We start from the raw sequence: 24,809 nt of genomic DNA on the forward strand, positions 1-24,809 counted from the left end.
GCTGCCCTGGGTCCCTGGCACTGTGAGACAGCAGTGCTAATCACTGTGTCACCGTGCTGCCCCGGGTCCCTGGCACTGTGAGACAGCAGTGTGAATCACTGTGTCACCGTGCTGCCCCGGGTCCCTGGCACTGTGAGACAGCGGTGTGAATCACTGTGTCACCGTGCTGCCCCGGGTCCCTGGCACTGTGAGACAGCAGTGTGAATCACTGTGTCACCGTGCTGCCCCGGGTCCCTGACACTGTGAGACAGCAGTGTGAATCACTGTGTCACCGTGCTGCCCCGGGTCCCTGGCACTGTGAGACAGCAGTGTGAATCACTGTGTCACCGTGCTGCCCCGGGTCCCTGACACTGTGAGACAGCAGTGTGAATCACTGTGTCACCGTGCTGCCCCGGGTCCCTGACACTGTGAGACAGCAGTGTGAATCACTGTGTCACCGTGCTGCCCCAGGTCCCTGGCACTGTGAGACAGCAGTGCTAATCACTGTGTCACCGTGCTGCCCTGGGTCCCTGGCACTGTGAGACAGCAGTGCTAATCACTGTGTCACCGTGCTGCCCCGGGTCCCTGGCACTGTGAGACAGCAGTGTGAATCACTGTGTCACCGTGCTGCCCCGGGTCCCTGGCACTGTGAGACAGCGGTGTGAATCACTGTGTCACCGTGCTGCCCCGGGTCCCTGGCACTGTGAGACAGCAGTGTGAATCACTGTGTCACCGTGCTGCCCCGGGTCCCTGACACTGTGAGACAGCAGTGTGAATCACTGTGTCACCGTGCTGCCCTGGGTCCCTGGCACTGTGAGACAGCAGTGCTAATCACTGTGTCACCGTGCTGCCCCGGGTCCCTGGCGCTGTGAGACAGCAGTGCTAATCACTGTGTCACCGTGCTGCCCCGGGTCCCTGGCACTGTGAGACAGCAGTGTGAATCACTGTGTCACCGTGCTGCCCCGGGTCCCTGGCACTGTGAGACAGCAGTGTGAATCACTGTGTCACCGTGCTGCCCCGGGTCCCTGGCACTGTGAGACAGCAGTGCTAATCACTGTGTCACCGTGCTGCCCCGGGTCCCTGGCACTGTGAGACAGCAGTGCTAATCACTGTGTCACCGTGCTGCCCCGGGTCCCTGGCACTGTGAGACAGCAGTGTGAATCACTGTGTCACCGTGCTGCCCCGGGTCCCTGGCACTGTGAGACAGCAGTGCTAATCACTGTGTCACCGTGCTGCCCCGGGTCCCTGGCACTGTGAGACAGCAGTGCTAATCACTGTGTCACCGTGCTGCCCCGGGTCCCTGGCACTGTGAGGCAGCAGTGTGAATCACTGTGTCACCGTGCTGCCCCGGGTCCCTGGCACTGAGAGACAGCAGTGCTAATCACTGTGTCACCGTGCTGCCCCGGGTCCCTGGCGCTGTGAGACAGCAGTGCTAATCACTGTGTCACCGTGCTGCCCCGGGTCCCTGGCGCTGTGAGACAGCAGTGCTAATCACTGTGTCACCGTGCTGCCCCGGGTCCCTGGCACTGTGAGACAGCAGTGTGAATCACTGTGTCACCGTGCTGCCCCGGGTCCCTGGCACTGTGAGACAGCAGTGTGAATCACTGTGTCACCGTGCTGCCCCAGGTCCCTGGCACTGTGAGACAGCAGTGTGAATCACTGTGTCACCGTGCTGCCCCAGGTCCCTGGCACTGTGAGACAGCAGTGCGAATCACTGTGTCACCGTGCTGCCTGGGTCCCTGGCACTGTGAGACAGCAGTGTGAATCACTGTGTCACCGTGCTGCCCCAGGTCCCTGGCGCTGTGAGACAGCAGTGCGAATCACTGTGTCACCGTGCTGCCCCGGGTCCCTGGCGCTGTGAGACAGCAGTGTGAATCACTGTGTCACCGTGCTGCCCCGGGTCCCTGACACTGTGAGACAGCAGTGTGAATCACTGTGTCACCGTGCTGCCCCGGGTCCCTGGCACTGTGAGACAGCAGTGCGAATCACTGTGTCACCGTGCTGCCCGGGTCCCTGGCACTGTGAGACAGCAGTGTGAATCACTGTGTCACCGTGCTGCCCCAGGTCCCTGGCGCTGTGAGACAGCAGTGCGAATCACTGTGTCACCGTGCTGCCCCGGGTCCCTGGCGCTGTGAGACAGCAGTGTGAATCACTGTGTCACCGTGCTGCCCCGGGTCCCTGGCACTGTGAGACAGCAGTGTGAATCACTGTGTCACCGTGCTGCCCCGGGTCCCTGACACTGTGAGACAGCAGTGCTAATCACTGTGTCACCGTGCTGCCCCGGGTCCCTGGCACTGTGAGACAGCAGTGCTAATCACTGTGTCACCGTGCTGCCCTGGGTCCCTGGCACTGTGAGACAGCAGTGCTAATCACTGTGTCACCGTGCTGCCCCGGGTCCCTGGCACTGTGAGACAGCAGTGTGAATCACTGTGTCACCGTGCTGCCCCGGGTCCCTGGCACTGTGAGACAGCGGTGTGAATCACTGTGTCACCGTGCTGCCCCGGGTCCCTGGCACTGTGAGACAGCAGTGTGAATCACTGTGTCACCGTGCTGCCCCGGGTCCCTGACACTGTGAGACAGCAGTGTGAATCACTGTGTCACCGTGCTGCCCCGGGTCCCTGGCACTGTGAGACAGCAGTGTGAATCACTGTGTCACCGTGCTGCCCCGGGTCCCTGACACTGTGAGACAGCAGTGTGAATCACTGTGTCACCGTGCTGCCCCGGGTCCCTGACACTGTGAGACAGCAGTGTGAATCACTGTGTCACCGTGCTGCCCCAGGTCCCTGGCACTGTGAGACAGCAGTGCTAATCACTGTGTCACCGTGCTGCCCTGGGTCCCTGGCACTGTGAGACAGCAGTGCTAATCACTGTGTCACCGTGCTGCCCCGGGTCCCTGGCACTGTGAGACAGCAGTGTGAATCACTGTGTCACCGTGCTGCCCCGGGTCCCTGGCACTGTGAGACAGCGGTGTGAATCACTGTGTCACCGTGCTGCCCCGGGTCCCTGGCACTGTGAGACAGCAGTGTGAATCACTGTGTCACCGTGCTGCCCCGGGTCCCTGACACTGTGAGACAGCAGTGTGAATCACTGTGTCACCGTGCTGCCCTGGGTCCCTGGCACTGTGAGACAGCAGTGCTAATCACTGTGTCACCGTGCTGCCCCGGGTCCCTGACACTGTGAGACAGCAGTGTGAATCACTGTGTCACCGTGCTGCCCCGGGTCCCTGACACTGTGAGACAGCAGTGTGAATCACCGTGTCACCGTGCTGCCCCGGGTCCCTGGCGCTGTGAGACAGCAGTGCGAATCACTGTGTCACCGTGCTGCCTGGGTCCCTGGCACTGTGAGACAGCAGTGTGAATCACTGTGTCACCGTGCTGCCCCAGGTCCCTGGCGCTGTGAGACAGCAGTGTGAATCACTGTGTCACCGTGCTGCCCCAGGTCCCTGGCACTGTGAGACAGCAGTGCTAATCACTGTGTCACCGTGCTGCCTGGGTCCCTGGCACTGTGAGACAGCAGTGTTAATCACTGTGTCACCGTGCTGCCCCGGGTCCCTGGCACTGTGAGACAGCAATGCTAATCACTGTGTCACCGTGCTGCCCCAGGTCCCTGGCACTGTGAGACAGCGGTGTGAATCACTGTGTCACCGTGCTGCCCCGGGTCCCTGGCACTGTGAGACAGCAGTGCGAACCACTGTGTCACCGTGCTGCCCCGGGTCCCTGGCACTGTGAGACAGCAGTGCGAACCACTGTGTCACCGTGCTGCCCCGGGTCCCTGGCACTGTGAGACAGCAGTGTGAATCACTGTGTCACCGTGCTGCCCCGGGTCCCTGGCACTGTGAGACAGCAGTGTGAATCACTGTGTCACCGTGCTGCCCCGGGTCCCTGGCACTGTGAGACAGCAGTGCGAATCACTGTGTCACCGTGCTGCCCGGGTCCCTGGCACTGTGAGACAGCAGTGTGAATCACTGTGTCACCGTGCTGCCCCGGGTCCCTGGCACTGTGAGACAGCAGTGCGAATCACTGTGTCACCGTGCTGCCCCAGGTCCCTGGCGCTGTGAGACAGCAGTGTGAATCACTGTGTCACCGTGCTGCCCCGGGTCCCTGGCACTGTGAGACAGCAGTGTGAATCACTGTGTCACCGTGCTGCCCCGGGTCCCTGGCGCTGTGAGACAGCAGTGTGAATCACTGTGTCACCGTGCTGCCCCGGGTCCCTGGCACTGTGAGACAGCAGTGCTAATCACTGTGTCACCGTGCTGCCCCGGGTCCCTGGCACTGTGAGACAGCAGTGTGAATCACTGTGTCACCGTGCTGCCTCGGGTCCCTGGCGCTGTGAGACAGCAGTGTGAATCACTGTGTCACTGTGCTGCCCCGGGTCCCTGGCACTGTGAGACAGCAGTGTGAATCACTGTGTCACCGTGCTACCCGGGGTCCCTGGCACTGTGAGACAGCAGTGTGAATCACTGTGTCACCGTGCTGCCCCGGGTCCCTGGCGCTGTGAGACAGCAGTGTGAATCACTGTGTCACCGTGCTGCCCCGGGTCCCTGGCACTGTGAGACAGCAGTGTGAATCACTGTGTCACCGTGCTGCCCCGGGTCCCTGGCACTGTGAGACAGCAGTGTGAATCACTGTGTCACCGTGCTACCCGGGGTCCCTGGCACTGTGAGACAGCAGTGTGAATCACTGTGTCACCGTGCTACCCGGGGTCCCTGGCACTGTGAGACAGCAGTGTGAATCACTGTGTCACCGTGCTGCCCCGGGTCCCTGGCGCTGTGAGACAGCAGTGTGAATCACTGTGTCACCGTGCTGCCCCGGGTCCCTGACACTGTGAGACAGCAGTGTGAATCACTGTGTCACCGTGCTGCCCCGGGTCCCTGGCACTGTGAGACAGCAGTGTGAATCACTGTGTCACCGTGCTGCCCCGGGTCCCTGGCACTGTGAGACAGCAGTGTGAATCACTGTGTCACCGTGCTGTCGATTCTCATCATTCTTTGAGTAAAGGTATTTGTCCCATAATTCCAACTGTATTTATATTTATGGTTCCGGTCTCCCTCACATTGGGAAACACCCTCTGGATCTGCCTGGCAAATCCTTCTGAATCATTTCGGGTTAGCCCCTGAACCTTTTCTTGACGAGAGGAAAGCCTCTTTTTGTACAATCTGTCCTGATGGTGTAATTGGTCAGTTCTGATACATTCTCTGTCATGGTGGCTCTGACATCCATCACTGTGAAATGCTAGTTATGGTGCTAATCAATTCCAGCCTCCCAGATACCTGCATCCACTAGTTTGCCGACCGCCGCAACAGATCCACAGCAGACACCATCTCCCTGGCCCTGCACTTAACCCTGGAACAACAACATAACAAGGACACCTATGTCAGACTCCTATTTATTGACTACAGCTCAGCCTTCAACACCATTATTTTCATGAAACTCATCTCCAAACTGTCATCTGGGCCTCGGTTCCTCCCTGTGACTGGATCCCGAACTTCCTAACTCACAGACCACAAATCAGTAAGGATAGGCAACACCACCTCCTCCACAATTATACTCAACACCAGTACCCCAAAAGGCTGTGTTCTCAGCCCACTACTGTATTCCTTATACACCTTTGTGTGGCCAAATTCTCCTCCAATTCAATTTTCATGTTTGCTGATGACAACACCGCAGTGGGTCAGACCTCAAAAAATGGTGAGACAGAGTACAGGAGACAGAGGTAGAGAATCTGGTGCAGTGACAATAATCTCTCCCTCAATGTCAACAAAATGAAAGAGATTGTCATCGACTTCAGGAAGCGTAAAGGAGAACATGCTCCCGTCTACATCAACAGGAAATCCGTAACTGAGTTTGCAAGCAAAAATCAACGATATCCCAGTACCATCGGACTGGCCTTCTACATCTACAGGGACGAAATAGAAAGTGTTGAGAGATTCAAGTTATAGTTAAGATAGCCCACCAATACCTCTACTTTCTCAGAAGACTAAGGAAATTTGGCATGCCAGCTATGACTCTCACCAACTTTTACAGATGCCCCATACAAAGCATTCTTTCTGGTTGTATCACAGCTCGGTCTGGGCTCCTGCTCTGTCCAAGACTGCAAGGAACTACAAAAGGTCATGAACATAGCCCAGTCCCATCACGCAAACCAATCTCCCATCCATTGACTCTGTCTACACTTCCCGCTGCCTCAGAAAAGCAGCCGGTATAATTAAGGATCCCACACACCCCGGACATCCTCTCTTCCATCTTATTCCATCAGGAAAATGTCACAGAAGTTGTTGGCCGGTCTGATGGTCGTGGGTTATCCTTGATATTTGCTGACAAAGTCTGCAAATATCAAATAAATGCGGCGTGCAGGAATGGAACGGCGATAATTATGGGGGATTTCAATTTGCATATTGATTGGTTGACCCATGTTGGACGTGGTGGGCTTGAGGAAGAGTTCTTGGAATGCTGCCGGGATAGTTTCCTTGAACAGTGTGTGTTGGAGCCGACGAGGGAGCGAGCTATCTTAGATTTGGTGTTATGTAATGAGGCAGGTAGAATTAAGGACCTTGTGGTGAAGGATCCTCTTGGGAAGAGTGATCATTGTATGGTGGAGTTTCTGATGCAGATGGAGGAGGAGAAAGTGGGTTCCTGGACCTGTGTCCTTTGCTTGAACAGAGGGGAGTACGGTAGGATGAGAGAGGAATTGGCGAATGTTGATTGGGGGAGCAGATTGGAAGGTAGGTCTGCTGAGGAACAGTGGAGGATCTTTAAGGAGATCTTTCTTGGTGCTCAGCAGAAATTTATTCCGATGGTTAAAAAGGATCGTAGGAGGAGAGATAATCAGCTGTGGATAACGAAGGAGGTAAAGGAGAGTATTAAATTAAAAGCTGATGCGTTTAGAGTAGCTAAGAGTAGTGGGCGAGAAGAGGATTGGGAGAGGTTTAAATATCAACAAAGAATGACGAAGAAGTTGATAAAGAAAGGAAGGATAGACTATGAATCTAGGCTAGCACTAAGTATAAAAAAGGATAGTAAGAGTTTTTATAAATATATAAAAAGGAGAAGGCTGGCTAGGGTGAATGTTGGACCCTTAGAGGATGAGAAGGGGGACTTAGTGGTAGGGGATGGGGAAATGGCTGAGGCCTTGAATAACTTTTTTGCTTCGGTCTTCACGGAGGAGGACGTGAATAATTTGCCGGGTGTTTGCGATGGAAAGATGGTAGGAGTGGAGGGCCTGAATGATATTATTGTTACTAGAGAGGCGGTGCTCGACAGACTAGAGGGACTGATTGTGGACAAGCCCCCAGGACCGGATGGAATGCATCCAAGGGTTCTGAAAGAAATGGCGGAGGTGATAGTGGATGCCTTAGTGATTATTTTCCAGACATCGCTGGATTCCGGGGAAGTGCCGGAAGATTGGAAAATGGCTAATGTTACGCCGCCGTTTAAAAAGGGTGGCAGGCAAAAGGCAGGGAATTATAGGCCGGTTAGTTTAACGTCTGTTGTAGGAAAAATGCTTGAATCTGTCATCAAAGAAGAAATAGCGAGGCATCTTGAGAAGAATTGTTTGATAGAGCAGACGCAGCACGGATTCGTTAAGGGGAAGTCGTGTCTGACGAATTTATTTATTTATTTAGGAGTCGCAGCATCATGTTGCAACTGTACACAACTCTGGTGCGGCCGCACTTGGAGTACTGTGTGCAGTTCTGGTCCCCACATTACAGGAAGGATGTGGAGGCTTTGGAGAGGGTGCAGAGGAGGTTTACCAGGATGTTGCCTGGTATGCAGGGGAGGTCCTATGAGGAGAGACTGAGGGATTTGGGGTTGTTTTCACTGGAAAGAAGGCGGCTAAGAGGGGATCTTATAGAAACATATAAGATGATTAGAGGTTTAGATAGGGTGGATGGTGATAGCCTGTTTCCTCGGATGGAGAAAGCTAGCACGAGGTGCCATGGCTTTAAATTAAGGGGGGATAGTTATAGGACGGATGTCAGGGGCAGGTTCTTTACCCAGAGGGTGGTGAGGGACTGGAATGCCCTGCCTGCTGCAGTTGTAAATGCGCCTAGTTTGGGGGCGTTTAAGAGATTGGTGGATAGGTTTATGGACGAAAAGGGATTGGTTTAGATTAGTGGGTCAGTGTTTTTTAAAAATAGGACTGGTCGGCGCAACATTGTGGGCCGAAGGGCCTGTTCCGCGCTGTAATGTTCTATGTTCTATGTTCTATATTGGAATTCTATGAGGATGTGTCTAGGGCGGTGGATAGAGGAGAGCCGGTGGATGTGGTGTTTCTTGATTTTCAGAAGGCGTTTGATAAGGTGCCTCACAAGAGGTTGTTACAGAAGGTCAGGGGGCATGGAGTTGGGGGTAGGGTGTTAGCGTGGATAGAGGATTGGCTGTCAAATAGGAGGCAAAGAGTGGGGGTCAATGGGTGCTATTCGGATTGGCGGTTGGTGACTAGTGGGGTGCCCCAGGGGTCGGTGCTGGGGCCTCAGCTATTTACCATTTATATAGATGATCTGGAGGAGGGAACCAAGTGTATAGTGTTGAAATTTGCTGATGACACCTAGATTGGTGGAACGGCGAATTGTGCGGAGGGTGTGGAAAGTCTGCAGAGGGATCTAGATAGGCTGAGCCAGTGCGCGAGGACCTGGCAGATGGAATACAATGTTGGCAAGTGCGAGGTTGTCCACTTTGGTAGGAATAATAGTAGGAAGGACTACTACTTACAGGGCGAAAAGCTGCAGCAGTCTACGGTGCAGAGGGACCTGGGGGTCCTTGTGCATGAGTCGCAAAAACCCAGCTTGCAGGTGCAGCAGGTGGTCAGGAAGGCAAATGGGATGCTGGCCTTCATAGCGAGGGGGATTGAATATAAAAGTAGGGAGGTCTTGCTGCAACTGTACAGGGCACTGGTGAAGCCGCAGCTGGAGTACTGTGTGCAGTTTTGGTCGCCGCACTTGCGCAAGGATATTTTGGCCTTGGAGGGAGTGCAGAGGAGGTTCACTAGGCTGATACCGGAATTGAGGGGGTTGAGCTATGAGGAGAGGCTGAATAGATTGGGCTTGTACTCGTTAGAGTTTAGAAGGATGAGGGGAGATCTCATTGAGACGTACAAGATGATGAAAGGGATGGATAGGGTAGAGGTGGAGAGGTTCTTCCCGCTCAGAAAGGACAGCAGGACTAGAGGGCACAGCCTCAAGATAAAGGGGGGTGCGGTTTAGAACGGAGTTGAGGAGGAACTTCTTCACTCAAAGGGTGGTGAATCTCTGGAATTCTCTGCCCGTTGAAGTGGTGGAGGCTGCCTCGCTAAATATATTTAAGTCATGGGTAGATAGGTTTTTGACAGACAGGGGAATTAAGAGTTATGGGGAGAAAGCGGGAAAGTGTAACTGATCCACTTCAGATCAGCCATGATCTTATTGAATGGTGGGGCAGGCTCAAAGGGCTCGATGGCCTACTCCTGCTCCTACTTCTTATGTTCTTATGAGGTCTTGTACCAACCGACTCAAGAATAGCTCCTTCCCTGCTGCTGTCAGACTTTCAAATGGACCCACCTCGCATTAAGTTGATCTTTCTCTACACCCTAGCTGTGACTGTAACACTAATTCTGCACTCTCTCTTTTCCTTCTTTATGAATGGTATGCTTTGTCTGTACAGCACGCAAGAAACGATACTTTTCATTGTATCCCAGTGAACAATAATAAATCAAATCAAATCAGAATTGATTTTTCTTGTACCTTCCACAGTGTCTCCAGATGCTCGCACTGACAGGATTCCCAGTGTGGTCTAACCAAGGATCTGGTTGTGTTTGTTACAGGGGAACAGCTGAATGGTTTGGTTTGGGAAAAGACAGTAAATCGGATCCTCATCACTGGCAGTATCAGAGCTGGATGCATTGTAGCCAGAGATATGGGAGACTGAAAGCTCCGTACCAGACAGATGTGGCAGGCCCCGGTGTGGAATTCTCATCATTCTTAGCTCCGCATTCTGCAGCTTTCTGTACAACACCAAAGGTGAGAACAACCCGTAGAATTCATCCTGTCCGCCTCTGGTCTCAACACCAGTTTCCCAGTTACCTTTCCGTTATGTCATCGCTCGTAATCCCAGTGCACAAGTGGATGATTCCAATAATCTCTGATGCTAATTCTGTTCATCCTAACTTTCTCTTCCATTTCCCTCCCCCAAGTGTTGCTGAATACGGGATTGGGGAATGGGGTGGGGAGGTGCGGGGTGACAGTGGGTGGCTGTTGAGGGGAATTTAGGTAGAGTCCAATGGTGCAGATGTGGAGGATCAGTGTTTGGGTGGGGATGAGGTTTTGGGTGGGGTCAGAAGGTGAGGGAGGGGCAATTTGGTGGAGAGTGTGGTGGAGGGTCATGTTGCGAAAAGGATACAAACAGTTTATAAAGTATTGATTGGTTAACTATGTGGGGAAAATGTTAGCAAGTAGAAGATGTGAGAAACTGTGAAGGGAGAATGAAAGAACCGAATATTATTTAAATGGAGAAAAACTGCAGAAAGCAGCAACACAAAAGGACTTGGGGTACAAAACAAAACACAGAAAGCTAACACACAGGTACATTCTCAGGAAGACTAATTTCAAGGAGGTTGGAGTAACTAGCAACTTAGAGTGGGAGGGTAAAGATCCACTTGTCTTGTCCAAGTAGGTAAATGCGTGGCTCAAAGATTGGTGTGAGAGGAATAGGTTTGAATTCATGGGACATTGGCACCAGTAATGGGGAAGAGGGACCTGTTTTCATGGGACGGTCTTCATCTGAATCGTGCTGGGACCAGAGTCCTGGTAAATCGTATAACTAGGGCTGTAGATTGGGGCTTTAAACTGAATGGGAATTGGGGGGTGGGGTGGGGTGCGTGGCTGGTCGTGGGGGGGAAGGGCAGTGGTGGTGTTCGTGAGGGTTCAATTGTTGGGGAAATTAGAAAACCCAAATTAAAGCAGGTTGGTGATGTGGCAGATGGTTACCGGACAATAAAAGAGAGACAGAATGGGTGAATGTCTTTATGCACCAAGGAATTATAAAAGAGTCGGGAAATTTACCAGTAGAACAAATGTAAAAACTTTGTACCTAAATGTATAAAGTATTTGGAGCAAAATTAATGAATTAATGTCATAAATAGAAACAAGCGGGTACGATTTGGTGGCGATTACTGAGACGTGGTTACAATGAGACCAGGTCTGGGAATTGAATATCCAAGGATACTCAGTGTTTTGGAAAGATAAACTGAAAGGAAAAGGAGGTGGTGTAGCTTTGCTGGTGAAGAAAGGTATCAATGCTGGAATGAGAAATGATATAAGCATGGGAGATCAAGATGTGGAATCAGTCTGGGTAGAAATAAATAATAGCAAAAGGGAGAATTATTTGCTAGGAGTAATCTATAGATCCCCAAGCAGTAGTTCCACTGTGGGGCACGGTATAAATCAGGAACTACTGGGGGTCTGCAAGAAAAGTATGGCAATAATTATGGGTGATTTTAAAATGATGTGGAGATTCCAGCGTTGGACTGGGGTAAACACAGTAAGAAGTCTGAACACCAGGTTAAAGTCCAACAGGTTTATTTTGTAGCAAAAGCCACCAAAAGGCTTTTGCTACCAAATAAGCCTGTTGGACTTTAACATGGTGTTGTGAGACTTCTTGCAATCTACATGCATATTAAAATCAGTAAGAATCAAATTGGCATGGGTAGCCTGGAGGCAGAGTTTATTGAATGTATTAGAGATTGTTTCTTGAAACAGTATGCTGTGGAAACAACAGGGATCAGGCTACTCTGGATTTGATATTATGTAATGAGGAGGAATTAATTGATGACCCCATAATTGGGGATCCTCTAGGGAGTGTGATATAATTCAAAATTTAGTTTGGGGGTGAAAAATGGAATCCCACACTAGCGTTCTGGAATTAAAGAAAATTATAGGCACAAGGTCAGATTTGGTTTGAGTAGAGTGGGCAGGAGGCTGAAAGGTAGGACAACGAATGACCAGTGGTAGTTTAAGGAGATTTTCAATTCCTCACAACTAAAGTATATCTGAGTGAGGAAGAAAGGTGGGAAGGGGAAGTTAAAAAAAAATCCATGCCGAAACAAGGAGACCAAGGATATAAAGACACACATTAAGGTATACCATATTGCAAAGGCCAGCTGGAAGATTGGGAAACTTTCAAACACAAACAAAGGGATCTGAAAAAAGAAATAAAAAGAGCCAAGGTAAATTATGAAAGAAAACTAGCACAAAATATCAAGAAGGATAGCAAAAGCTTCTATAGGAATATAAAAGGGAAGAGAGTCACTGTGGCGGATGTTGGTCCCTTGGAAGATGAAACTGGAGGGTTAATAATGGAGAATATTGAAATGGCAGAGATGCTAAATCAATACTTTGCCTCAGTTTTCTAGTATCGTTCTGATAGGAACAGGCAAGTCAGAGGTAATAGAAAGAGTAGAACTTAGAACAATCAACATGGATAGGGAAAAGGTACTCACAAACTATTGGGATTGAGGGCGGACAAGTCTCCCCAGGCCTGAAGGCCTACATCCTAGGGTATTAAAGGAAGTGGCAGCAAAAATAATGGATCCATTGGTTGTAATATTCCAGAATTCTCTGGACACAGGAAGGATTCCAGTGGATTGGAAAAATGCTAATGTAACGCCCTTTGAGCAGAGAGAGAGGCAAAATGTGGGAAATTACAGACTAATTAGTTTGACGTCTGTTGTTGGGAAAATGTTAGAATTAATTATCAAGGAAGCAATATCAGGACATTTTACAAATTCAAAATGCTATCCATCAGAGTCAGCACGGTTTTATGAGGGGGAAATCATGTTTGACTAATTTGCTAGAGTTCTTTGAAGATGTAACAAGCAAAGTGGATAATGGGAATCCTGTAGATATAGAATATTTGGACTTTCAGAAAACATTTGATTAGGTGCCGCACGAAAGGATAATTCATAAGGTTAGATAATGTGGGATTAGGGGTAATTTATTAGCTTGGATAGTGACTGGCTGATGGACAGAAGTCAGAGAGTCAGGATAAATGGGGTTTTTTCTGGAACTAACTAGTGGGGTACCACCAGGTTCAGTCCTTGGTCCCCAGCTATTTACAATCTATATTAATGACTTGGATACAGTGATAGAAGGCTCTGCAGCCAGATTTACAGATGACACAAAAATAGGCGGTTCAGTAAATTGCGATGAGGAAATAAGACCCTTACAAATGGATATAGATAGGTTAGGAGAGTGGGCCAAAATGTGTCAGATGGAGTTTAATGTGGATAAGTGTGAGGCCATATATTTTCATCTGAAAAATGGGAAAGTGGTTTATTATCTAAATGGGGAGAGTCTTTGGGGACCTCCGGTGCAGAAGGTGTCCTCATTCATGAGTCACAGAAAAGTAGCATGTAGCTATAGCAGATAATAAAGAAAGTGAATGGAATGCTGGCATTTATAGCTAAAGGAATAGAATATAAAGGAAAGGCATCTATACAAGGCATTGGTGAGGCCGCACCTGGAGAATTGTGCAGAGTTTTAGTCCCCTTATTTGAGGAAAGATGTAGTGACATTGGAGGCAGTTCAGAGGAGGTTCACTAGATTGATTCCAGAGATGAGGGGTTTGTCGTATAAAGAGAGATTGAACAGTTTAGGCCGATACTCTCTGGAATTTAGAAGAATGAGGGGAGATCATATTGAGGTATACAAGATGATAAAAGATATGGATAGACATGGAGTGGACGCTTCCTCTTGTGGGACATTCTAGGACCAGGGGTCAGAGTCTTAGGATAAGGGGCAGCAAATTTAAAACAGAGTTGAGGAGGAACTACTTCTCCCAAAGGGTTGTGAATCCGTGGAATTCACAACCCCAAAGTGTGGTGGATGCTGGAACAGTGAGTAAATTTAAGGAGGAGTTAGACAGATTTTTAATTGGGAATGGGTTGAAGGGTGATGGGGAGAAGGCAGGAAAATGAGGATGAGGATCATATGAGCCATGATCAAATGGAGGAGTGGACTCAATGGCCCAAATGGCCTAATTCTGCTCCGATATCTTAAGAACTTATGAAGCTAAAAGAGTCGGGAAGTCTTGCTGCAACTGCCCAAGGTGCTGGTGAGACCACATCTCGAGCACGGTGAGCAGTTTTGGTCCCTTATTTAAGGAAAGATATTACTTCACTGGAGACAGTTCAGAGAAGGTTCACGAGGAGAATCCCTGGTATGGAAGAATTGTCTAATGAGGAAAGGTTAAACAAGCTGGGGCTCTCTTCAGTGGAATTGAGAAGAATGAGAGGCAATCTCATTGGAACATACAGGATTCTTAAGGGGTTTAACAGGGTAAATGCTGAGAGTATGTTTCCCTTATGGGAGAGTCTCGGACAAGAGGGCATTGCCTCAGAGTAAAGGAGTGCTAATATAACACTGAGATGAGGAGAAATTTCTTCTCTCAGAGGGTTGAGAGTCTTTGGAATTCCTTGCCACAGAGCGCTGTGGGGACAGAGTCTGTTTGTATAGGAAGGGAATCAAGGATTACGGGGAAAGGTCAGGAAAGTGGACGTGAGGAATGTCGCATCAGCCATGATCCTATTGAATGGTGAAGCAGGCTTGAGGGGCCGAATGGACTACTTCTGTTCCTATTTCTTACAGGCTTATGGTTGGTGATTGGGTTTTGTCAGATGTGGGGGTGAATCTCAGGGTTTTAGTGAGGTGGTTGATGTTGCGGGAGGGGGAATTTGGATTTAGAGTTTGCAGGGAGTGTCAGGCCATGTGGCGGGCTGGGGAGAGGGGGTAATGGGGAGTGTGTGTGACAGGAGTTCAGTTGGGAGTTATTAGTGAGCATTTCAGGAGCAATTCTGTCTCTTTATTCTCAGGTCAACAATCCTTCTGTCCGGAGTCGTGTTTCCCAATATCCTGAGGAGGTGGATCAACGTTCCGGCCCAGCGCACCCCACCCTGACTTCACGCCCATCATTCAGAAGCTCCGGATCAGGAAATGTGGGAATTATCTGCAGGAAGCGGGAGTCAGTCAGTTGCCTCAGTATCCGAGTGGTGTCAGCCCTGCTGAGGGTCAGTGTAAGGGGGAGAGGGGTAGCAGCAAAAAGAGCCGTGATTGGTGTAGAGAGAAGAAGGTGTGTGCAGGGGGAGGGGGGAGGGATTAGGCTGTCTGTTGCTACAACAGCTTATACTGTGTAGAATGAATGTCATCAAACATCAGAAGGCATTTCACAGGAGCATTATCAATCAGGAGATAATTGGCCAAATGAACAAAATCTGGGTTAGAGGCATCGGTTTTAGGGAGAGTCCCAAAGGAAGAAATAGTGACAGGGAAAATGCCTGCTTTTTGAGCCTAGGAGTTGAAGAAATGAGTGGTGAAGATTCTTAATTTCAAGTATTAGTGTCACAAGTAGGCTAGTATTAATACCAGAATGAAATTATTGTGAAAATCTCATAGTCACCACACTCTGGCACCTGTTTGGGTACACTGAGGGAGAAATGAATATGGCCAATGCACACTAACCAGCATGTCCTTCAGACTGTGGGAGGAAACTGGAGCACCCGGAGGAAACCCACGCATTCACGTGCAAATTCCACACAGATAGGGATTCAAGCCAGGAATTCAACCAGGGTCCCTGGCGCTGTGAGACAGCAGTGTGAATCACTGTGTCACCGTGCTGCCCCGGGTCCCTGGCGCTGTGAGACAGCAGTGTGAATCACTGTGTCACCGTGCTGCCCTGGGTCCCTGGCACTGTGAGACAGCAGTGTGAATCACTGTGTCACCGTGCTGCCCCGGGTCTCTGGCACTGTGAGACAGCAGTGTGAATCACTGTGTCACCGTGCTGCCCCGGGTCCCTGGCACTGTGAGACAGCAGTGCTAATCACTGTGTCACCGTGCTGCCCCGGGTCCCTGGCACTGTGAGACAGCAGTGCTAATCACTGTGTCACCGTGCTGCCCCGGGTCCCTGGCACTGTGAGACAGCAGTGTGAATCACTGTGTCACCGTGCTGCCCCGGGTCCCTGGCACTGTGAGACAGCAGTGTGAATCACTGTGTCACCGTGCTGCCCGGGGTCCCTGGCACTGTGAGACAGCAGTGTGAATCACTGTGTCACCGTGCTGCCCCGGGTCCCTGGCACTGTGAGACAGCAGTGTGAATCACTGTGTCACCGTGCTGCCCCGGGTCCCTGGCGCTGTGAGACAGCAGCGCTAATCACTGTGTCACCGTGCTGCCCCGGGTCCCTGGCACTGTGAGACAGCAGTGTGAATCACTGTGTCACCGTGCTACCCCGGGTCCCTGGCACTGTGAGACACAGTAAAAAGTCTGACAACACCAGGTTTTAGTCCAACCTATTTATTTGATAATATTCTCACAAGCTTTCGAGGGGTTACCCTCTTCGTCAGGTGAATGGAGAGTTCTGGCCTCAGACAGAGCATATAAAGCACAGACAGTTTAGAGATTACTGATTAAAATGCGAATCCTTACACCTAACCTGCTGTTCAAGACCTGAAGTGGCTGATAATGTGAGTGGTAATCACTGTGTCACCGTGCTGCCCCGGGTCCCTGGCGCTGTGAGACCGCATTGTGAATCATTGTGTCACCGTGCTGCCCCGGGTCCCTGGCACTGTGAGACAGCAGTGTGAATCACTGTGTCACCGTGCTGCCCCGGGTCCCTGGCACTGTGAGACAGCAGTGTGAATCACTGTGTCACCGTGCTGCCCCGGGTCCCTGGCACTGTGAGACAGCAGTGTGAATCACTGTGTCACCGTGCTGCCCCGGGTCCCTGGCGCTGTGAGACCGCATTGTGAATCATTGTGTCACCGTGCTGCCCCGGGTTCCTGGCACTGTGAGACAGCAGTGTGAATCACTGTGTCACCGTGCTGCCCCGGGTCCCTGGCACTGTGAGACAGCACTGTGAATCACTGTGTCACCGTGCTGCCCCGGGTCCCTGGCACTGTGAGACAGCAGTGTGAATCACTGTGTCACCGTGCTGCCCCGGGTCCCTGGCGCTGTGAGACCGCATTGTGAATCATTGTGTCACCGTGCTGCCCCGGGTCCCTGGCATTGTGAGACCGCAGTGTGAATCACTGTGTCACCGTGCTGCCAACACAGAAATGCTCAAGGGAGCAGAATTGGAGCATTATTTAACCTCTCACTAATTTCCAACCAGAACCAACCTATTCTGGAAAGTTCTCGGCACACAAGAGTGAAAAGAAGCTTTGTGCATCCAAGTTACTTTGAGGAAGACACAGCTGTTAGCCCTGAAGTTCTGGATTGCTCATTTTTTAACAAGGTAAGGATCTTTCTGAAATATTCCGGTATTTTCCATTGGGAACTGATTGAGACCTGAGCTGATTGAAGTCGATAACTTTCTTTGTGTTTGCCTTTCTTGCTGACAGGAGCAGGTTTCAGATGAAGCAAACGTGATGCCAGATGATGTATTTGAGTCTCCACCATCGTCTGCTCCTTGTTCAATGCGAGATGACCAGTTTGTGGAGAAGCTCCAATCAGCATTGTATGTTATCGGGTGTGGTCAGGGCATTGAGCAAGGAGAAGGTCAAAAAGTCAGCACTTATGCTTGTTCCAAAGTTTAGCAGGAGTTAGCTACAGCTAGTGGAGGTAGATGACGTACAGACCAGGCCCGGACAGTGAATCAGCATTTCCTTCAAGAACCCGATGAATCAGTTGAATTTTTACAATAATATTGTTGAGTTTCCTTGTTCCATGCCATCAGTTCCCAGAATTATTCAATTCCATTTCACCGGTTGTCTGCCACTCTGTACGAGCACCATCAGAACAGCCAATCCTATCAAAGAACCCCCATCAACATCAAATCATAACTGCAATAGCCAATGGTTCGCTTGTTCCCGTGATTCCCATTGAATTTTCATGTCTGGGTTCAAAACTCCACCTCCATGTCTAACCCCATGCTGAACCTGTCCTGGGAGTGTTTGATGGGGGACAGTGTAGAGGGAGCTTTACTCTGTATCTAACCCCGTGCTGTACCTGTCCTGGGAGTATTTGATGGGGGGACAGTGTAGAGGGAGCTTTACCCTGTATCTAACCCCGTGCTGTACCTGTCCTGGGAGTGTTTGATGGGGGGACAGTGTAGAGGGAGCTTTACTCTGTATCTAACCCCGTGCTGTACCTGTCCTGGGAGTGTTTGATGGGGGACAGTGTCGAGGGAGCTTTACTCTGTATCTAACCCCATGCTGTACCTGTCCTGGGAGTGTTTGATGGGGGACAGTGTAGAGAGAGCTTTACTCTGTATCTAACCCCGTGCTATACCTGTCCTGGGAGTGATTGATGGGGACAGTGTAGAGGGAGCTTTACTCTGTACCTAACCCCGTGCTGTACCTGTCCTGGGAGTGTTTGATGGGGGGACAGTGTAGAGGGACTTTACTCTGTATCTAACCCTGTGCTGTATCTGTCCTGGGAGTGTTTGATGGGGGACAGTGTAGAGGGGACTTTACTCTGTATCTAACCCCGTGCTGTACCTGTTCTCGGAGTGTTTGATAGGGGGGACAGTGTAGAGGGACTTTACTCTGTATCTAACCCTGTGCTGTATCTGTCCTGGGAGTGTTTGATGGGGGACAGTGTAGAGGGGACTTTACTCTGTATCTAACCCCGTGCTGCACCTGTCCTGGGAATGCTTGATGGGGACAGTGTAGAGGGAGCTTTACTCTGTTTCTAACCCCGTGTTGTACCTGTCCAGGGAGTGTTTGATGGGGGACAGTGTAGAGGAAGCTTTACTCTGTATCTAACCCTTTGCTGTACCTGTCCTGGGAGTGTTTGATGGGGGACAGTGTAGAGGGAGCTTTACTCTGTATCTAACCCCGTGCTGCACCTGTCCTGGGAATGCTTGATGGGGACAGTGTAGAGGGAGTTTTACTCTGTATCTAACCCTGTGCTGTACCTCTCCTGGGAGTGTTTGATGGGGGACAGTGTAGAGGGAGCTTTACTCTGTATCTAACTCTGTGCTGTACCTGTCCTGGGAGTGTTTGATGGGGGGACAGTGTAGAGAGAGCTTTACCCTGTATCTAACCCCGTGCTGTACCTGTCCTGGGAGTGTTTGATGGGGGGACAGTGTAGAGGGAGTTTTACTCTGTATCTAACCCCGTGCTGTACCTCTCCTGGGAGTGTTTGATGGGGGACAGTGTAGAGGGAGCTTTACTCTGTATCTAACTCTGTGCTGTACCTGTCCTGGGAGTGTTTGATGGGGGGACAGTGTAGAGAGAGCTTTACCCTGTATCTAACCCCGTGCTGTACCTGTCCTGGGAGTGTTTGATGGGGGGACAGTGTAGAGGGAGTTTTACTCTGTATCTAACCCCGTGCTGTACCTCTCCTGGGAGTGTTTGATGGGGGACAGTGTAGAGGGAGCTTTACTCTGTATCTAACTCTGTGCTGTCCCTGTCCTGGGAGTGTTTGATGGGGGACAGTGTAGAGGGGACTTTACTCTGTATCTAACCCTGTGCTGTACCTGTCCTGGCGGTGCGGGCTCGTTGGGCCGAAGGGCCTGTTTCCCGTGCCGGGTTGTTCTTTGTTCTTTGTTCTCAGCCCCCTTCCATCCCAGACCCCCCCACTCAGCCCCCTTCCATCCCAGACCCCCCCACTCAGCCCCCTTCCATCCCAGACCCCCCCACTCAGCCCCCTTCCATCCCAGACCCCCCACTCAGCCCCCTTCCATCCCAGACCCTCCACTCAGCCCCCTTCCATCCCAGACCCCCCACTCAGCCCCCTTCCATCCCAGACCCCCCCACTCAGCCCCCTTCCATCCCAGACCCCCCCACTCAGCCCCCTTCCATCCCAGACCCTCCACTCAGCTCCCTTCCATCCCAGACCCTCCACTCAGCCCCCTTCCATCCCAGACCCTCCACTCAGCCCCCTTCCATCCCAGACCCTCCACTCAACCCCCTTCCATCCCAGACCCTCCACTCAGCCCCCTTCCATCCCAGACCCTCCACTCAGCCCCCTTCCATCCCAGACCCTCCACTCAGCCCCCTTCCATCCCAGACTCCCTCACTCAGGGTGGATTCTCTGGGCTGCTGCCTAGTACCAGCAGGGCTAGGAATAATGAGATCATGCAGCTGAATGCGTGTCTGAGGGATTGGTGCAAGGTCGAGGGCTTTACTTTTGTCGATCACTGGGAAGTATTTGTGAGAGAAGGGCAACTGTACAGAGGGATGGGGAACATTTGAATGGGAGGGGGACAAATGTCTTAGCTGGGAGGTTAGCTGGAGTGTTTCGGCAGGATTTAAACTAATATGGAGGGGGGGTGGTGATGATACTGATAGCTCATTAGGCACTGGGATCGGGAGTGAGTTGGGTGACAGGGTAGATTTGGGTGGAAGGAAAATTATCCGGGGAAAGGAGGATCCGAGTGGGCCTGGAGGGTTGGATTGCATCTGTTTCAATGCGAGGAGTGTAACGGGTAAAACGGATGAGCTTAGGGCCTTGATATTCGTGAGGAATTTAGATGTGGTGGCAGTAACGGAGACGTGGTTAAAGGAAGGGCAGGACTGGCAGCTGAATGTTCCTGGGTATAAGTGTTTTAGGTGTGACAGAGGAGGGTTGAAGAGAGGTGGTGGGGTGGCGTTGTTAGTAAAGGAGAACATCACAGCAGTGCAGAGGGAGGACAATATGGAGGAGTTAGGGATTGAGTCTCTGTGGGTGGAGTTGAGGAATGAAAAGGGAGAGATTACGATGCTAGGGGTATACTATAGACCACCCAACAGCCCGAGGTCAGTGGAGGAAGGTATTTGCAGAGACATTTTAGATAGGTGCAGAAAGAATAAGGTGGTTGTAGTGGGTGACTTTAACCTTCCTGGAGTAGATTGGAAGGTGCCTAGAGCTGGGGGTACGGAGGGAGAGGGGTTTGTAAAATGTGTGTTGGAGCAGTACGTAACTAGCCCGACTAGGGAGGGGGCTATACTGGATTTAGTGCTGGGACATGAGCCGGGGCAGGTGGTTGAGGTTGAGGTAGGCGAACATGTGGCTAACAGTGACCACAAGTCTGTCGACTTTAGGATAAAAATGGAAAGGGATGAGTGCCGTTCGAAGGGGAGGGTGCTGAACTGGGGGAAGGCGAGCTATAGCCGGATTAGGAGGGAGCTGAAGGACACTGATTGGGAGGGGTTGTTAGCTGGCAAGTCCACGATTGGTGAGTAGGGGGTTTTTAAGGGCAAACTGAAAATGTTGCAGGAAAGACATGTTCCGGCAAAGAGGAAGGATGGGAAAGGCAGGATTAGAGAGCCGTGGATTACAGGGGGTATCGAAGACTTGGTCAGGAAGAAGAGGGAGGCATATGTTAGGTCGAAACAACTGGGAATGGAGTGTGCGCTGGAGGAATATAGAGAGAGTAGGAGGGAGCTAAAAAGGGGAGTTAGAAGGGCGAAAAGAGGGCATGAAATGGCCTTGGTCGAAAGGATTAAGGAAAATCCAAAAGCATTTTACTCTTATATTAGGAGCAAGAGAGTAGTTAGAGGGAAAATTGGTCCTCTTAGGGACAAGGGAGGGGAGCTATCTATCGAGTCTGAGGGAATGGGGGAGATCCTGAATGAATACTTTGCGTCGGTATTCACGAAGGAGAGGGGTTCAGTGTCATGTAATGTCTTGGAGGGAACTGTAGATCAGTTGAAGGAAATATCTATTACGAGGGAGGAAGTGCTCGGGCTTTTAGGTAGCGTAAGGACGGATAAAGCTCTGGGGCCTGATGGTATTTATCCCAGGCTGCTTAGGGAGGTGAAAGATGAAATTGCTGGGCCTCTGACACAAATCTTTATCTCTTCTTTGGACACAGGTGAGGTCCCAGAGGACTGGAGGGTAGCAAATGTGGTACTGCTGTTTAAAAAGGGCAGTAGGGATAACCCTGGTAATTACAGACCAGTGAGTTTGACATTGTTGGAAAAAATTCTTAGGGGTAAGATGTATGAGCATTTGGAGCATTGCGATCTGATTAGGGATACGCAACATGGCTTTGTTCAGGGGAGGTCTTGCCTTACGAATCTGGTAGAATTTTTTGAGGAGGTGACAAAAACAGTTGACGAGCCGTTGATGTCATCTATATGGATTTCAGTAAGGCGTTTGACAAAGTCCCTCATGGTAGGCTGGTAGAAAAGGTTAAGGCACATGGGATACAAGCTGGATGGATTGAAAACTGGCTGGGCAACAGGAGACAGAGAGTAGTAGTGGAAGGGTCCTTTTCTGGCTGGAGGCCAGTCACCAGTGGTGTGCCGCAGGGCTCAGTACTGGGACTTCTCCTCTTTGTAGTGTATATAAACGACTTGGAAGAGGGTGTACGTGGTGTGATCAGCAAGTTTGCGGATGACACCAAGATGGTAGGCTTGGCAGATACTGAGGAGGACTGTCAGGTGATACAGCAGGATATAGATGGGCTGGTATACTGGGCAGATAGATGGCAGATGGAATTTAATCCTGACAAATGCGAGGTGATGTATTTTGGAAGGAATAATGCAGGGAGGAGTTACATGATAAAAGGTAGACCAATTAAGAGTATAGAAATGCAGAGGGACCTGGGAGTGCAAGTGCACAAGTCTCTGAAGGTGGCAACACAGGTGGAGAAGGTTGCAAAGAAAGCTTATGGAATGCTAGCCTTTATAGGAAGGGGTATAGAGTATAAGAGCTGTCATCTAATGCTTCAGTTGTGCAGAACGTTGGTTAGAATTTATTGGAATTCTATGAGGATGTGGCTAGTGCGGCGGATGGAGGGGAACCGGTGGATGTGGTGTTTCTCGATTTTCAGAAGGCGCTTGATAAGGTGCCGCACAAAAGGTTGTTAAGAAAGTTAGAGGGCACGGAGTTGGGGGTAAGGTGTTAGCATGGATAGAGGATTGGCTGTGAAATAGGAGGCAGAGAGTGGGGGTCAATGGGTGCTATTCGGATTGATGGTTGGTGACTAGTGGAGTGCCCCAGGGGTTGGTGCTGGGGCCTCAGCTATTTACCATTTATATAGATGATCTGGAGGAGGGAACCGAGTGTAAGGTGTCGAAATTTGCTGATGACACAGAGATAAGTGGAAAAGCAAATTGCGTGGAGGGTGTGGAAAGTCTGCAGAGGGATCTAGATAGGCTGAGCGAGTGGGCAAGGACCTGGCAGATGGAGTACAATGTTGGCAAGTGTGAGGTTATCCACTTTGGCAGGAATAATAGTAGGAAGGACTACTATTTAAAGGGTGAAAAGCTGCAGCATGCTATGGTGCAGAGGGACCTGGGGGTCCTTGTGCATGAGTCGCAAAAACCCAGCCTGCAGGTGCAGCAGGTGGTCAGGAAGGCAAATGGGATGCTGGCCTTCATAGCGAGGGGGATTGAATATAGAAGTAGGGAGGTCTTGCTGCAGCTGTATAGGGCACTGGTGAGGCCGCAGCTGGAGTACTGTGTGCAGTTTTGGTTGCCGCACTTACGCAAGGATATTTTGGCCTTGGAGGGAGTGCAGAGGAGGTTCACGAGGCTGATACCGGAGTTGAGGGGGTTGAGCTATGAAGAGAGGCTGAATAGACTTGTACTCGTTGGAGTTTAGAAGGATGAGGGGGGATCTTATTGAGACATATAAGATGATGAAGTGGATGGATAGGGTAGAGGTGGAGAGGTTCTTCCCGCTTAGAAAGGACAGTAGGACTAGGGGGCACAGCCTCAAGATAAAGGGGGGTGCAGTTTAGAACGGAGTTGAGGAGGAACTTCTTCACTCAAAGGGTGGTGAATCTCTGGAATTCTCTGCCCGTTGAAGTGGTGGAGGCTGCCTCGCTAAATATATTTAAGATGCGGGTAGATAGGTTTTTGATAGGCAAGGGGATTAAGGGTTATGGGGAAAGGGCGGGAAAGTGGAACTGAGCAGCGACAGATCAGCCATGATCTTATTGAATGGCGGGGCAGGCTCGAGGGGCTGGATGGCCTACTCCTGCTCCTATTTCTTATGTTCTTATGTTCTTAGACCGCATTTGGAGTACTGCGTCCAGTTCTGGTCGCCTTACTACCGGAAGGACGTGGAGACCCTGGAGAGAGTGCAGAGGAGGTTTACCAGGATGCTGCCTGGTATGGAAGGACTGGGATATGAGGAGAGATTGGGAAAACTGGGGTTCTTCTCCTTAGAAAGACGGAGATTAAGGGGGGATCTGATAGAGGTGTATAAAATAATGAAGGGAATAGATAGAGTCAACAGTGGCAGGCTTTTCCCTAAATTGGGGACAACTATTACGAGAGGTTACGATCTAAGAGTGAGGGGGGAGAAGTATAATTTGGAAACTAGAGGAAGGTTTTTCACACAGAGGGTGAATGCACTATGGAATGCACTACCGAGTAAGGTGGTGGAGACAGGCACTCTGGACTTGTTTAAGGTTTACTTAGACAAACACATGAGTGAAACAGGGATGGAGGGTGATATAAGACGGTTTTAAAAAGGGTCAGAGCCTCGGGTCGATACTGGAAATGCAATAGTACGTGTTAATGTTTTGTCTCTTTTAATCCACAGGGTCGGTCCACCTTGTTGTTAAACGAGGGGCATGCACACGGTGGGTCGTGCGTGGGCTGCTCTTGGAGGTTCCAGGAGTGGCCTAGTACTTCGTGTCGGTGTGTGTGCTTGATCCTGGACCGGTAGACGGGCGCCGCAACAGCTCGGTGACTAGCACTGCTGGCTGTGCAGATACATGGATTTGGGCCAGTGTCTGTGGGAGTTTGTGCATTCTCCCCGTGTCTGCGTGGGTTTCCTCCGGGTGCTCCGGTTTCCTCCCACACCCCAAAGATGTGCTCTTTGGCTGATTGGTGTAAAAAATTGACCCTAAACTATTCTCTCCTGAATCTGGCTACAATAGGGGTGCCGTTCACGTACACACGGGGCAGGGTAGGTGTAGGAAAA

General features: G+C 50.7%; 1 protein-coding gene across 1 annotated transcript in view; it reads left to right on the plus strand.

The window, feature by feature from the left end:
- Positions 1-24,809, plus strand: part of LOC145356552 (inactive rhomboid protein 2-like) — a 113,459-nt gene that overhangs the window by 16,805 nt on the left and 71,845 nt on the right. Inside the window, exons 4-7 of the mRNA XM_080209315.1 lie at positions 9,778-9,973; positions 14,821-15,015; positions 17,113-17,235; positions 17,342-17,457. Coding sequence (XP_080065441.1) covers positions 9,778-9,973; positions 14,821-15,015; positions 17,113-17,235; positions 17,342-17,457 — 630 coding nt within the window. The remainder of the gene's footprint in view (positions 1-9,777; positions 9,974-14,820; positions 15,016-17,112; positions 17,236-17,341; positions 17,458-24,809) is intronic.

This window comes from Carcharhinus amblyrhynchos, chromosome 21 (assembly GCF_965287045.1).
Source record: "Carcharhinus amblyrhynchos chromosome 21, sCarAmb.v2.hapA, whole genome shotgun sequence".
NCBI lineage: Eukaryota > Metazoa > Chordata > Chondrichthyes > Carcharhiniformes > Carcharhinidae > Carcharhinus > Carcharhinus amblyrhynchos.